This window comes from Colletes latitarsis, chromosome 12 (genome assembly GCF_051014445.1).
Source record: "Colletes latitarsis isolate SP2378_abdomen chromosome 12, iyColLati1, whole genome shotgun sequence".
NCBI lineage: Eukaryota > Metazoa > Arthropoda > Insecta > Hymenoptera > Colletidae > Colletes > Colletes latitarsis.
Window position 1 is genome coordinate 25,562,813 of NC_135145.1, and position 13,867 is coordinate 25,576,679.

Sequence of the window (13,867 nt, forward strand, 5' to 3'; positions counted from 1 at the left end):
AAACACACAGACTCTAAAGCAGTATTTTAGCGTAAATTCTCTTGAATTTTCTTTGGGAATTTTTTGCAGTCAAATAGTAAATTTATTTATACATATTTCACTGATATTTATTTTGCTATCGATTTATAAAATAAATATTCAAAAAATTAAAACAATATTTTAGAGAACTTCTTTGTAGACTGAATAGTTTTCGAGATATTAAGGAAAATGGTTGTAATGGACCCCCGCAACCGAAAGTAATTTTTTTAGAATGATTTTAAAATTTGTTTTTTTTCGTCGAAAAATTCCACACTTTCTCGAATTTTTTTCTCGAAATTGGGTAGGATTTCGGGGGTATGTGTAATGACCAAAAATGATTGTAACCACCCCTTGCAATCGAAAATAATTTTTTTAGAAAGATTGAAACTTTTTTTTTTCGTCGAGAAATTTAAACAGTCCATCCCCTTTAAGTTCTTCTTAAAAATTCGTTTTTGATTTTTAGTAATTTTATTTGACGCCCTACAGAAAAATTGTGTAATACTTTTTTGTAGGTACCTATAGGGTCTACTTCAGAAAAAAGTTTCATTGAAATATATTTACAATTGTAGGAGTTATGGCTGTTTGAAAATTGGACCATTTTTTGGGGGTTTTTCACATTTTGCGGTGTCAAGCATTAACTTTTCTAATATTTTTAGAATTTCTATATATTCTCCACTAAAATACGCGGCGTTTGGCTTTTCGAACGTTAAAATCGTCCAATCCATTCAGAAGTTATGGCGTTTTAAAGATTCTCACGAAATTTTTGGGGTACCATTTCTGGCCTCAGATTAGATTTTCGGAAAACAATTTTTTTCTCGAAAATGCGTAGGATTTCGGGGGTATGTGTAATGACCAAAAATGATTGTAATTGACCCCTGCAGCCAAACATATTTTTTTTAGAACGATTTGAAATTTTATAATTTTGTCGAAAAATTCCACACTTTCTCAAATTTTTTTCTAGAAAATGGTTAGGATTTTGAGAATATGTCTAATCACCAAAAATGATTGTAATTGACCCCTACAGCTAACGATATTTTTTTTAGAACGATTTGAAATCTTTTAATTTTGTCGAAAAATATCACACTTTCTCGAATTTTTTTCTCGAAATTGGGTAGGATTTCGGGGGTATGTGTAATGACCAAAAATGATTGTAACCACCCCTTGCAATCGAAAATAATTTTTTTAGAAAGATTGAAACTTTTTTTTTTCGTCGAGAAATTTAAACAGTCCATCCCCTTTAAGTTCTTCTTAAAAATTCGTTTTTAATTTTTAATAATTTTGTTCGACAACCTACACAAAAATTGTCTAATACTTTTTTGTAAATACCTATGAGTTCTGCCTCAGAAAAATATTTCAATTAGATACCTTTACTATTGTAGGAGTTATGGCCGTTTAAAAATTGGACCACTTTTATGGGGTTTTTCACAATTTACGGGATCAGGGAGCAATTTTCCCAATATTTTAGGAATTTCTACATATTCTCTACTAAAATACGCGTTGATTGCTTTTTTAAACATTAAAATCCTTCAATCCGTTCAGAAGTTATGACACTTTAAAGATTTGCATGAAAATTCCAAGGAACCATTTTGGTCTCAAATTAAATTTTCATTTAGGAATTTTTTTCTCGAAAATGCGTAGGAATTCGAGGTTATGTGTAATAACCAAAAATGATTATTATTGACTCTTGCATCCGATAGTAATTTTTTTAGAACGATTTTAAAATTTTTTTTATCCTCAAAAAATTTAGGCACCTTCTCGAATTTTTTTCTCGAAAATTCGTAGGATTTCGGGGATAGGTGTAATGACCAAAAATGATTGCAATTGACTCTTACAAACGAAAATAATTTTTCCAATTTAAAATTTTTTTTTTGTCGAAAAATTTAGGCACCTAATTAGATTTTCGGAAAGGAATTTTTTTCTTGAAAATGCGTAGGATTTTGAGGGTATATTTAATGACCAAAATTGATTGTAATGGTCTCTTGCAACCGAAGGTAATTTTTTTAGGACGATTTTAAAATTTTTTTTCTCATCGAAAAATTTGGACACCTTCTCGAATTTTTTTCTTGAAAATTCGTAGAATTTCGACGATATATCTAAGGACCAAAAATGATTGCAATCGACTCCTTCAACAGAAAACAATTTTTCCAAACCGATTTGAAACACCTGAAATTTCAGGGGAATCATTCATTCACAATCAGACATTATATTTTCACTAACGAATTTTTTTCTCAAAATTGGATAACATTTCGGGGGTATGTGTAATGACCAAAAATGATTCTAATTAACCCCCCCAACCAAAAATAATTTTTCCAGCCTTCGAAATTTTTCAAATCGATTGTTAATAACTTTCTAACGAAGCCTCCAGTCAAGAAATTGATATTCTCCATTTTCGTCTCATTTTGGCCTCCAGAATCCCCCATTAAAATTGTTCCCTGTATAATTCACGGCCACGCAGAACCCTCGTGGCTATCGTCGACATTCCTTGCACCTTAATAATCCCAACTTTCTCGTCTTACAGTTTTACAACTGCCAGTGCATCGAGGCGAACCTAACGATACCGGAAACAACGAGTACGGCGACGATCGGTTACTGCGCGCTCGAGTGCAGTAACTTTTGGGTTTATATGGTCCTGTTCTCCGTGTTCGTTTTCATCCACTCCACCAGCGAGGTGGGCTCCATGCTGTTGATCCTACGCTGCGTGGATCCGCGGGACAAGGCCATGGCTTTGGGGCTCATACAGTTCGCCATTGGCCTCTTCGGTAATTATTTACTTTATCTCTCTGTTTTCCTTTGATCATCGAATGGTAATTAGCAGACTTTTCCTTAAAAACTACCTGAAATGAACTCCACAGACTATTCAAGTCACTTCAAGTCCCTCCATTTTGTATTTTGTTAATTATCTGTTTGAAAATGTAGTCCATAGAATATTGAAGACACTTCAAGTCCCTCCATTTTGTATTTTGTTAATTATCTGTTTGAAAATGAAGTTTATAGAATATTCAAGACTTTTCAAGTCCCTCCATTTTGTATTTTCTTAATTATCTTTTTGAAAATGAAGTTTATAGAATATTCAAGACTTTTCAAGTCCCTCCATTTTGTATTTTCTCAGTGATCTGTTTGAAAATGTAGTCCACAGAATATTCAAGTCACTTCAAGTTCCTCCATTTTGTATTTTCTTAATTGTCTGTTTGAAAATGAAGTCCATAGAATATTGAAGACTTTTCAATTTCCTCCATTTTGTATTTTCTCAATGATCTGTTTGAAAATGAAGTCCACAGAATATTGAAGACACTTCAAGTCCCTCCATTTTGTATTTTCTCAATGATCTGTTTGAAAATGAAGTCCATAGAATATTCAAGACTTTTCAAGTCCCTCCATTTTGTATTTTCTTAATTATCTGTTTGAAAATGAAGTCCACAGAATATTGAAGACACTTCAAGTCCCTCCATTTTGTATTTTCTTAATTGTTTGTTTGAAAATGAAGTTTATAGAATATTCAAGACTTTTCAAGTCCCTCCATTTTGTATTTTCTCAATGATCTGTTTGAAAATCTATTCCCAATACAATGTTTCTTAATACACAATCTGTCTATTGAAAAAACATTTGTTGTAGATGGTAAATAAAAGTTTTAAGGATCCCATAATTGTTGAACAGTATCATATGTCGAAAATCCAAGGTTTCTAAACAAAAATAAAAATAGAAAGTTCAATAATATTAGATGATTGTTCAAGTAACTTTCAAGTTCCTCCATTTTGTATTTTCTCAATGATCTGTTTGAAAATGAAGTCCACAGAATATTGAAGACTTTTCAAGTCCCTCCATTTTGTATTTTCTTAATTATCTGTTTGAAAATGAAGTCTATAGAGTATTGAAGACTTTTCAAGTCCCTCCATTTTGTATTTTCTCCATGATCTGTTTGAAAATGTAGTCCATAGAATATTCAAGACTTTTCAAGTCCCTCCATTTTGTATTTCCTCAATGATCTGTTTGAAAATCTACTCTTAATACAATGTTTCTTAATATACAATCTGTCTGTTGAAAAAACATTTATTGTAGATAGTAATTAAAAGTTTTAAGGATCCCATAACTGTTGAACAGTATCATATGTCGAAAATCCAAGGTTTCTAAACAAAAATAAAAATAGCAAGTTCAGTAATATTAGATGATTGTTCATACAACTTTCAAGTCCCTCCATTTTGTATTTTCTCAATGATCTGTTTGAAAATGAAGTCTATAGAATATTCAAGACTTTTCAAGTCCCTCCATTTTGTATTTTCTCAATGATCTGTTTGAAAATCTATTCCCAATACAATGTTTCTTAATACACAATCTGTGTGTTGAAAAAACATTTGTTCTAGATATTAAATAAAAGTTTTAAGGATCCCATAACTGTTGAACAGTATCATATGTCGAAAATCCAAGGTTTCTAAACAAAAATAAAAATAGAAAGTTCAGTAATATTAGATGATTGTTCAAATAACTTTCAAGTCCCTCCATTTTGTATTTTCTCAATGATCTGTTTGAAAATGAAGTCCACAGAATATTAAAGACACTTCAAGTCCCTCCATTTTGTATTTTCTCAATGATCTTTTTGAAAATGAAGTCCACAGAATATTCAAGACACTTCAAGTCCCTCCATTTTGTATTTTCTCAATGATCTTCTTGAAAATCTATTCCCAATACAATGTTTCTTAATACACAATCTGTCTGTTGAAAAAACATTTATTGTAGATAGTAAATAAAAGTTTTGAGGATCCCATAACTGTTGAACAGTATCATACATCAAGAATACAGAATTTCTAAACAAAAATAAAAATAGAAAGTTCAGTAATATTAAATAATTGTCCATATAACTCTCAAGTTCCTCAATTCTGTATTTTCTCAGTAATCTTTTTGGAAATCTACTCTCAATACAATGTTTTTTAATATAAAATCTGTGTATTAAAGAAGCATTTGTGTATTTTCAAGTTTTGAGGATCCCCCATAACATTTGAACAGAATCATATGTAGAGAATCCAGGGTTTCTAAATAAAAATTAAAGTAGGAAGTTTGGAGACACATGTTTGAAGTCGAATGTCTTGTTTTCTATTTTTGTATTTCTTTTTGATAACTTTTGTGAATTTTCTGAAATGTATTTATCACACGTTGACCTGCTCGTTCTCTGGTTCCAGGAAACGTTCCATGTCCTATCGTTTATGGTGCTGTGGTGGACTCCGCTTGTCTTGTATGGGAATACGCTTGCGGCTCGAGAGGTGCCTGCTGGCTCTACGACTCGAATGTCTTCAGGATGTTCTATCACGGTATGTGTTTGGAAAACTTGGATTTAGAATGCTCCAGAATAAAATATAGTTGAATTTTATTGCTGTTTATATACAGGGTATTCGACCACGCCTGGGGAAAATTTTAATAGGGGGATTTTTGAAGCCAAAATAAGACAAAAATCTAGAATATCAATTTCTTGACTGAGGCTTCGTTAAAAAGTTATTGAAAAATTATATTAAAAAATTTCGAATCGATCTGGAAAAATTATCTTTGGTTGCAGGGGTTAATTACGATCATTTTTGATCATTACACATACCCCCGAAATGTTATCCAATTTCGAGAAAAAAATTCGTTAGTGAAAATATAATGTCTGATTATGAATGAATGATTCCCCTGAAATTTTGTGTTTCAAATCGTTTTGGAAAAATTATTTTTAGTTGTAGGGGTCAATTAGAATCATTTTTGGTCATTAGACATACCCCCGAAATCCTAACCATTTTCGAGAAAAAAATTCAAGAAGGTGCCTAAATTTTTTGAGGATAAAAAAAATTTTTAAATCATTCTAAAAAAATTACTCTCGGTTGCGGGGGTCGATTACAATCATTTTTGGTCATTAGACATACCCTCGAATTCCTACGCATTTTCGAGAAAAAAATTCCTAAATGAAAATTTAATTTGAGACCAAAATGGTTCCTTGGAAATTTCATGCAAATCTTTAAAGTGTCATAACTTCTGAACGGATTGAAGGATTTTAATGTTTAAAAAAGCAATCAACGCGTATTTTAGTAGAGAATATGTAGAAATTCCAAAAATATTGGGAAAGTTGCTCCTTGATCCCGAAAAATGTGAAATACTCCATAAAAGTGGTCCAATTTTTAAACGGCCATAACTCCCACAATAGTAAAGCTATCTAATTGAAATTTTTTTCTGAGGTAGAGCTCATAGGTATTTACAAAAAAGTATTAGACAATTTTTGTGTAGGGTGTCGAACAAAATTATTAAAAATTAAAAACGAATTTTTAAGAAGAACTTAAAGGGGATGGACTGTTTAAATTTCTCGATGAAAAAAAAAAGTTTCAATCTATCTAAAAAAATTATTTTCGATTGCAAGGGGTGATTACAATCATTTTTGGTCATTACACATACCCCCGAAATCCTACCCAATTTCGAGAAAAAAATTCGAGAAAGTGTGATATTTTTCGACAAAATTAAAAAATTTCAAATCCTTCTAAAAAAAATACTTCCATATACAGGGGTCAATTACAATCATTTTTGGTGATTAGACATATTCTCAATATCCTAACCATTTTCGAGAAAAAAATTCGAGAAGCTGTGATATTTTTCGACAAAATTAAAAAATTTCAAATCGTTCTAAAAAAAATATCGTTAGCTGTGGGGGTCAATTGCAATCATTTTTGGTGATTAGACATATTCTCAAAATCCTAACCATTTCCAAGAAAAAAATTCGGGAAAGTGTGGAATTTTTCGACAAAATTAAAAAATTTCAAATCCTTCTAAAAAAAATACTTCCATATACAGGGGTCAATTACAATCATTTTTGGTGATTAGACATATTCCCAAAATCCTAACCATTTCCCAGAAAAAAATTCGAGAAGCTGTGATATTTTTCGACGAAATTAAAAAATTTCAAATCGTTCAAAAAAAAATATCGTTAGCTGTGGGGGTCAATTACAATCATTTTTGGTGATTAGACATATTCTCAAAATCCTAACCATTTCCCAGAAAAAAATTCGAGAAGCTGTGATATTTTTCGACAAAATTAAAAAATTTCAAATCCTTCTAAAAAAAATACTTCCATATGCAGGGGTCAATTACAATTATTTTTGGTGATTAGACATATTCTCAAAATTCCAACCATTTTCCAGAAAAAAATTCGAGAAAGTATGAAAATTTTCGACAAAATTAAAAAATTTCAAATCGTTTTAAAAAAAATACTTCCATATACAGGGGTCAATTACAATCATTTTTGGTGATTAGACGTATTCTCAAAATCCTAACCATTTCCCAGAAAAAAATTCAAGAAGCTGAGATATTTTTCGACAAAATTAAAAAATTTCAAATCCTTCTAAAAAAAATATTGTTAGCTGTGGGGGTCAATTGCAATCATTTTTGGTGATTAGACATATTCTCAAAATCCCAACCATTTCCAAGAAAAAAATTCGAGAAAGTATGAAAATTTTCGACAAAATTAAAAAATTTCAAATCCTTCTAAAAAAAATACTTCCATATACAGGGGTCAATTACAATCATTTTTGGTGATTAGACATATTCTCAAAATTCCAACCATTTTCCAGAAAAAAATTCGAGAAAGTATGAAAATTTTCGACAAAATTAAAAAATTTCAAATCGTTTTAAAAAAAATACTTCCATATACAGGGGTCAATTACAATCATTTTTGGTGATTAGACATATTCTCAAAATCCTAACCATTTCCTAGAAAAAAATTCGAGAAGCTGTGATATTTTTCGACAAAATTAAAAAATTTCAAATCCTTCTAAAAAAAATATTGTTAGCTGTGGGGGTCAATTGCAATCATTTTTGGTGATTAGACATATTCTCAAAATCCCAACCATTTCCAAGAAAAAAATTCGAGAAAGTATGAAAATTTTCGACAAAATTAAAAAATTTCAAATCCTTCTAAAAAAAATACTTCCATATACAGGGGTCAATTACAATCATTTTTGGTGATTAGACATATTCTCAAAATCCTAACCATTTCCCAGAAAAAAATTCAAGAAGCTGAGATATTTTTCGACAAAATTCAAAAATTTCAAATCCTTCTAAAAAAAATATCGTTAGCTGTAGGGGTCAATTACAATCATTTTTGGTGATTAGACATATCCTCAAAATCCCAACCATTTCCCAGAAAAAAATTCGAGAATGTATGAAAATTTTCGACAAAATTAAAAAATTTCAAATCCTTCTAAAAAAAATACTCCCACATGCAGGGGTCAATTACAATCATTTTTTGTGATTAGACATATTTTCAAAATCCTAACCATTTTCGAGAAAAAAATTCGAGAAAGTGTGGAATTTTTCGTCAAAATTAAAAAATTTCAAATCCTTCTAAAAAAAATACTCCCCCATGCAGGGGTCAATTACAATCATTTTCGGTCATTACCCATACCCCCGAAATCCTACGCATTTTCGAGAAAAAAATTCAATACTAACAGAACTTTAAACATTAATAACTTTTTAACGAAGCCTCCATCAACAAATTGCTATTCTCAATTTTCGTCCTATTCTGGCCTCCCGAATCTCCCATTACAATTTCCCCCAGGGTTGTCCACCCTAAACAGAACATAATAGCCTTCGTGGTAAATGTACCAGAAATTCAAGGAAAATTCGCCACCCTGTATAGTCAGGACCCCAAAATTCAGCATGAACACCATTCAAAGTCAAAAAAGAGATATCTAAACTGTATAAATAATGGCAAGAGGGTTTCTAATGCGTCTGATGCCTCCTAGAACCTCAGTCATCTAACTGATTTCCTCATCCTCAGGCACAACTGGAGGAATTCTGGTGCTGGCGTTCGTGGTGGACATAGTGGTGTGGTACAAAGCGGGGAGCATAAATTTCGTGGACGAGCAGGAGGTGGAGGAGGGCACCGTGGAGGAGATGGCCACTCTGAAGTCCCAGGACGCGCAGGCGGTGGACAACGACTACTTGTGAATGGCCTCGAGTCGACTCGAGTGGCATCCCCATGAGCCAGGCCTCCTGGACCTAGCGTCGCGAGCCAGACGAGTCAGTTCCTGACGGTAACTCGGCGCCAGCAGCAACGCCAGGTGATCCAGACGCCGAGATCGTGTCCTGTTCGCGTCTGCGAGCTAGATTCTGGAAGGGACGAGACCCCTGGTGCCCGCGCGGATCGTTCCCCGCAGTCCAGGACCGCTGTCGAGGGAGGGGGCAGGTGCTGAGCCACGGAAATGCCCGTAGTTTCCGAAGAGGCTGTGTCGAGATTAGGATTACAGTGCTTGGAGCACGGAACTAGCAGAGGAGGAACACGAGGGGGGGGACAGGGGGCTGAAATCGAGGCAGAGCCAACTTGGGTCGTCACTCCAGTTCAAGGTGTACGAAGCAACCTGGCGGAAGCGTTCCTCGAAGACAAGGTCTCAGGCGAGCTTCTCTTAGGCACTACCGTCCGTGTTTCACTCTGCAAATACACGTAGGCATAGGCAAACTGTACGTACAAGCGATTTACGAATGCGTGAGGAGCGAATGCGAACGAAGAAATATATATAGGACCTATTTTTAGAAGATTTGACGACGAAACTGAGGGAGAGAACAAAGAGTAACGTTAATTAATACTATTAAGGGGCGGGGAGTGGACACGGCGAACGCGCGAGGAGCCATAAGAGCTGTATTTTAATACAATACACACTTTACACACGTGGCCGTTCGTTCCTCAACTTCCTGAAGACGCCAGGCCCCACTGGCCAAAGATTCTGCGGGAACTTCGTCGACAAAGGGGTTGAACGAGCGACCAGTGTGCTGGATGGATGTCTATGTATCGTTTAGGGTATTAGAAGATGGGGGTTGTTGGAGGGATGGAGTAGAGACGCACTTAGTGTAGGCATTAGTCGCTATTCCGCGAATTACTCGATTCAGGGGCATTGATAATGTACTACACCGTTTGTGTTTGGTTCAGAAAGTGCTTGACTGAAGAGATTCGCTGTTGGTGTAACCTTTGTTCGAATAATAGTTCTTAAACTGATCGTTGGAGGGTTGGAACGTTGCTCAGAGCTTCTGAGTTGATAGAAAGAAATGGTTTGAGGGATAACAATGTTTGTTTTCTTTCAAATTATGAGTTGGGTGCATTGTCAGCAACAGAAACCGCGTTTTTAAAAAGAAATCTAATGAAGAAAGCTGAATCATTCTTGGTTAACTTGGAAAATATTAGTTAATTGGAGAATGGAACTATTGTTTGAAGGAAAAGTCACTGATCGGTCTCGAAGACAGAGGAGCTGGAAGTATATTTTTGTTCGAGAGCTACACAAAATGGACGCCAGGAGAAGTGTATTTGAAACGCCAGGATGACAAACTTAGTTTCTACGAATTGACTTTAAATTAGTTAGTTGAACAGATCTGGATGAATTTAATTTTAATTCGTGTTTTGAATTAGCAAACTTAAGATAAGGAAATTGTACATTAATAGGGATCTGAGTAGATTTAATTTTGTTCTAAATTAACTGATTTACACGCAGCTTAATGATGAAAAATTAACAGAAATACGTGTCGAATGAAGTTGAGTTTAAAAGATTGTGGAATGTTGTTTTCTACAGCGTATTTGTTGTTAATAAAATTACTTTTCTCCGCGTTCCAGCGAGAGTAATCTCCATTGCAGTCAGTCAATTACTTTCTCGAAATACTGAACAATGAAAAGGTATTGTATAATGCTACTAGACGATCTACTGTTGGCCCAGATTTTGGGACGAGGACGATCGCGGGAAGATATTTTTGTGACGTGGTTCCGTTTGGGACTTATTCTGGGTTCTAGTAGGATCGTAGACTTTAACCCTTTGACGATGCTCGTGAATATTCAGCAGAGAACAGGGATGTGCAAAGTGTATTTGAAAAAGTAAACAGTTGCATGAAATGAATCGTTTTTCTTTAAAACGATTTTTAAAGAAAATTGTTCACCAACAATTGGGAAATTTTTATTCTGGGAATGATGAAGCTTCGAATTAAAAAGCTGTTGGTGAGATTTTCGATAATACTGACACAGCAAATTTTTATTATTATTATGTATATTTGGATAATAATAATTCAAGAAAACGAAGAATGGAATATAACGAAATTGGAAAATGAGTTGAGGATAAATTATTTACTTATAATTTGATAACAAAAGTAATTTACAAAGATGAATAATGAATATAAATATGGGGTGTTCAGCCACCCCTGGGGAAAATTTTAATGGGGGATTCTGGAGGCCAAAATAAGACGAAAATGAAGAATACTAATTTGTTGATGAAGGCTTTGTGAAAAAGTTATTAACAATTAAATTTAAAAATTTCAAATCGTTCTGGCAAAAATATTTTCTGTTGCAGAGGTAGATTACAATCATTTTTGGTGGATAGACATAACCCCGAAATCTTATCCACTTTCGAGAAAAATATTCGAGAAGGTGTGGAATTTTTTGACGAAATTAAAATATTTCAAATCGTTCTGAAAAAAATATTGTTATCTAGGGGGGTCAATAATAATCATTTTTGGTCATTACACATACCCCCAAAATCCTACGCAATTTTGAGAAAAAAATTCCTTAGCGTAAATCTAATTTGGCGCCAAAATTTGTAGATGAAAATAAATTTCAAATCGTTCTGAAAAAAATATTGTTAGCTAGGGGGGTCAATTGTAATCATTTTTGATCATTTGACATATTATCAAAATCCTAACCATTTTCGAGAAAAAAATTCCTTACCGAAAATTTAATTAGATGCCTCAATTTTTTGATGAAAAAATTTCAAATCGTTTTTAAAAAAATATTGTTAGCTAGAGGGTTCAATTGTAATCATTTTTGGTCATTTGACATATTCTCAAAATCCTAACCATTTTCGAGAAAAAAATTCGAGAAGGTGTGGAATTTTTCTACAAAATAAAAAAACTCAAATCGTTCTGAAAAAAATATTGTTAGCTGTGGGGGTCAATAATAATCATTTTTGGTCATTACACATACCCCCAAAATCCTACGCAATTTCGAGAAAAAAATTCCTTACCGAAAATCTAATTTGGCGCCAAAATTTTTCGATGAAAATAAATTTCAAATCGTTTTTAAAAAAATATTGTTAGCTAGGGGGGTCAATTGTAATCATTTTTGGTCATTTGACATAATATCAAAATCCTAACCATTTTCGAGAAAAAAATTCCTTACCGAAAATCTAATTAGATGCCTAAATTTTTCGACGAAAAAATTTAAAATCGTTTTTAAAAAAATATTGTTAGCTAGAGGGGTCAATTGTAATCATTTTTGGTCATTTGATATATTCTCAAAATCCCAACCACTTTTGAGAAAAAAATTCGAGAAGGTGTGGAATTTTTCTACAAAATTAAAAAATTCAAATCGTTTTGAAAAAAATATTGTTATCTAGGAGGGTCAATAATAATCATTTTTGGTCATTAGACATACCCCCGAAATTCTACCCATTTTCTAGAAAAAAATTCCTTAGCGAAAATCTAATTTGGCGCCAAAATTTTTCGATGAAAATAAATTTCAAATCGTTTTTAAAAAAATATTGTTAGCTAGGGGGGTCAATTGTAATCATTTTTGGTCATTTGATATATTCTCAAAATCCTAACCATTTTCGAGAAAAAAATTCCTTACCGAAAATTTAATTAGATGCCTAAATTTTTCGATGAAAAAATTTCAAATCGTTTTGAAAAAAATATTGTTAGCTAGGGGGGTCAATTGTAATCATTTTTGGTCATTTGACATATTCTCAAAATCCTACCCATTTTCTAGAAAAAAATTCAAGAAAGTGGATAAATATTTCGACAAAATTAAAAAATTTCAAATCGTTCGGAAAAAAATATGGTTATCTAGGGGGGTCAATTGCAATCATTTTTGGTCATTACACATACCCCCAAAATCCTACGCAATTTTGAGAAAAAAATTCCTTACCGAAAATCTAATTAGATGCCTAAATTTTTCGATGAAAAAGTTTCAAATCGTTTTGAAAAAAATATTGTTAGCTAGGAAGGCCAATTGCAATAATTTTTGGTCATTACACATACCCCCAAAATCCTACCCACTTTCGAGAAAAAAATTCCTTACCGAAAATCTAATTACGCGCCAAAATTTTCCGACGAAAAAAAATTTCGAGTCGTTTTGAAAAAAATATCATTCTCTAGGGGGGTCAATTGCAATAATTTTTGGTCATTACACATACCCCCAAAATCCTACCCACTTTCGAGAAAAAAATTCCTTAGCAAAAATCTAATTACGCGCCAAAATTTTTCGACGAAAAAAAATTTCAATTCGATTTGAAAAAAATATCGTTCTCTAGGGGGGTCAATTGCAATAATTTTTGGTCATTAGACATACCCTCGAAATCCTACCCACTTTCTAGAAAAAAATTCGAAAAGATGTAAAATTTTTCGACAAAATTAAAAAATTTCAAATCGTTCTGAAAAAAATATGGTTATCTAGGGGGGCCAATTGCAATCATTTTTGGTCATTAGACTTACCTTCAAAATCCTGCCCATTTTCCAGAAAAAAATTCCGTAAGTTCCAAACTTTGAACGTCAACAACTTTTCAACGAAGCCGCCATCACCAAATTGGTATTCTTCATTTTCGTCTTATTTTAGCCACTAGAATCCCCCATTACAATTTCCCCCCGTGTATATCGATCAAAAACATTATTTACAAAAAAAACTAAATTTTTAAACCACTGCATTTCCTTCACGAAACATTTAAAAGTTACTTTCATTAAAAAAAAAGTATCCCGAGCGCCACGTGGCTCTCAAAGAAAACATAAGAAACAAATGATATTATTCGAAACATTTTGCCCGTCTCTTATGTAAATATTTAACACTGTAAATGCATTTGAATTGAAAAATCGTTCAAAT

At 32.9% G+C, this 13,867-nt stretch overlaps 1 protein-coding gene across 2 annotated transcripts in view; it reads left to right on the forward strand.

The window, feature by feature from the left end:
- Oatp74d (Organic anion transporting polypeptide 74D) overlaps window positions 1-8,997 on the forward strand; it is a 139,322-nt gene extending 130,325 nt beyond the window's left edge. For both annotated transcript variants that reach the window (XM_076779734.1, XM_076779735.1), the window contains 3 exons: window positions 2,537-2,777; window positions 5,190-5,318; window positions 8,804-8,997. In XM_076779734.1, the coding sequence (XP_076635849.1) occupies window positions 2,537-2,777; window positions 5,190-5,318; window positions 8,804-8,973 (540 nt within the window). In that variant the 3' untranslated portion in view covers window positions 8,974-8,997. The remainder of the gene's footprint in view (window positions 1-2,536; window positions 2,778-5,189; window positions 5,319-8,803) is intronic.
- The last annotated feature ends 4,870 nt before the right edge of the window (window positions 8,998-13,867 follow it).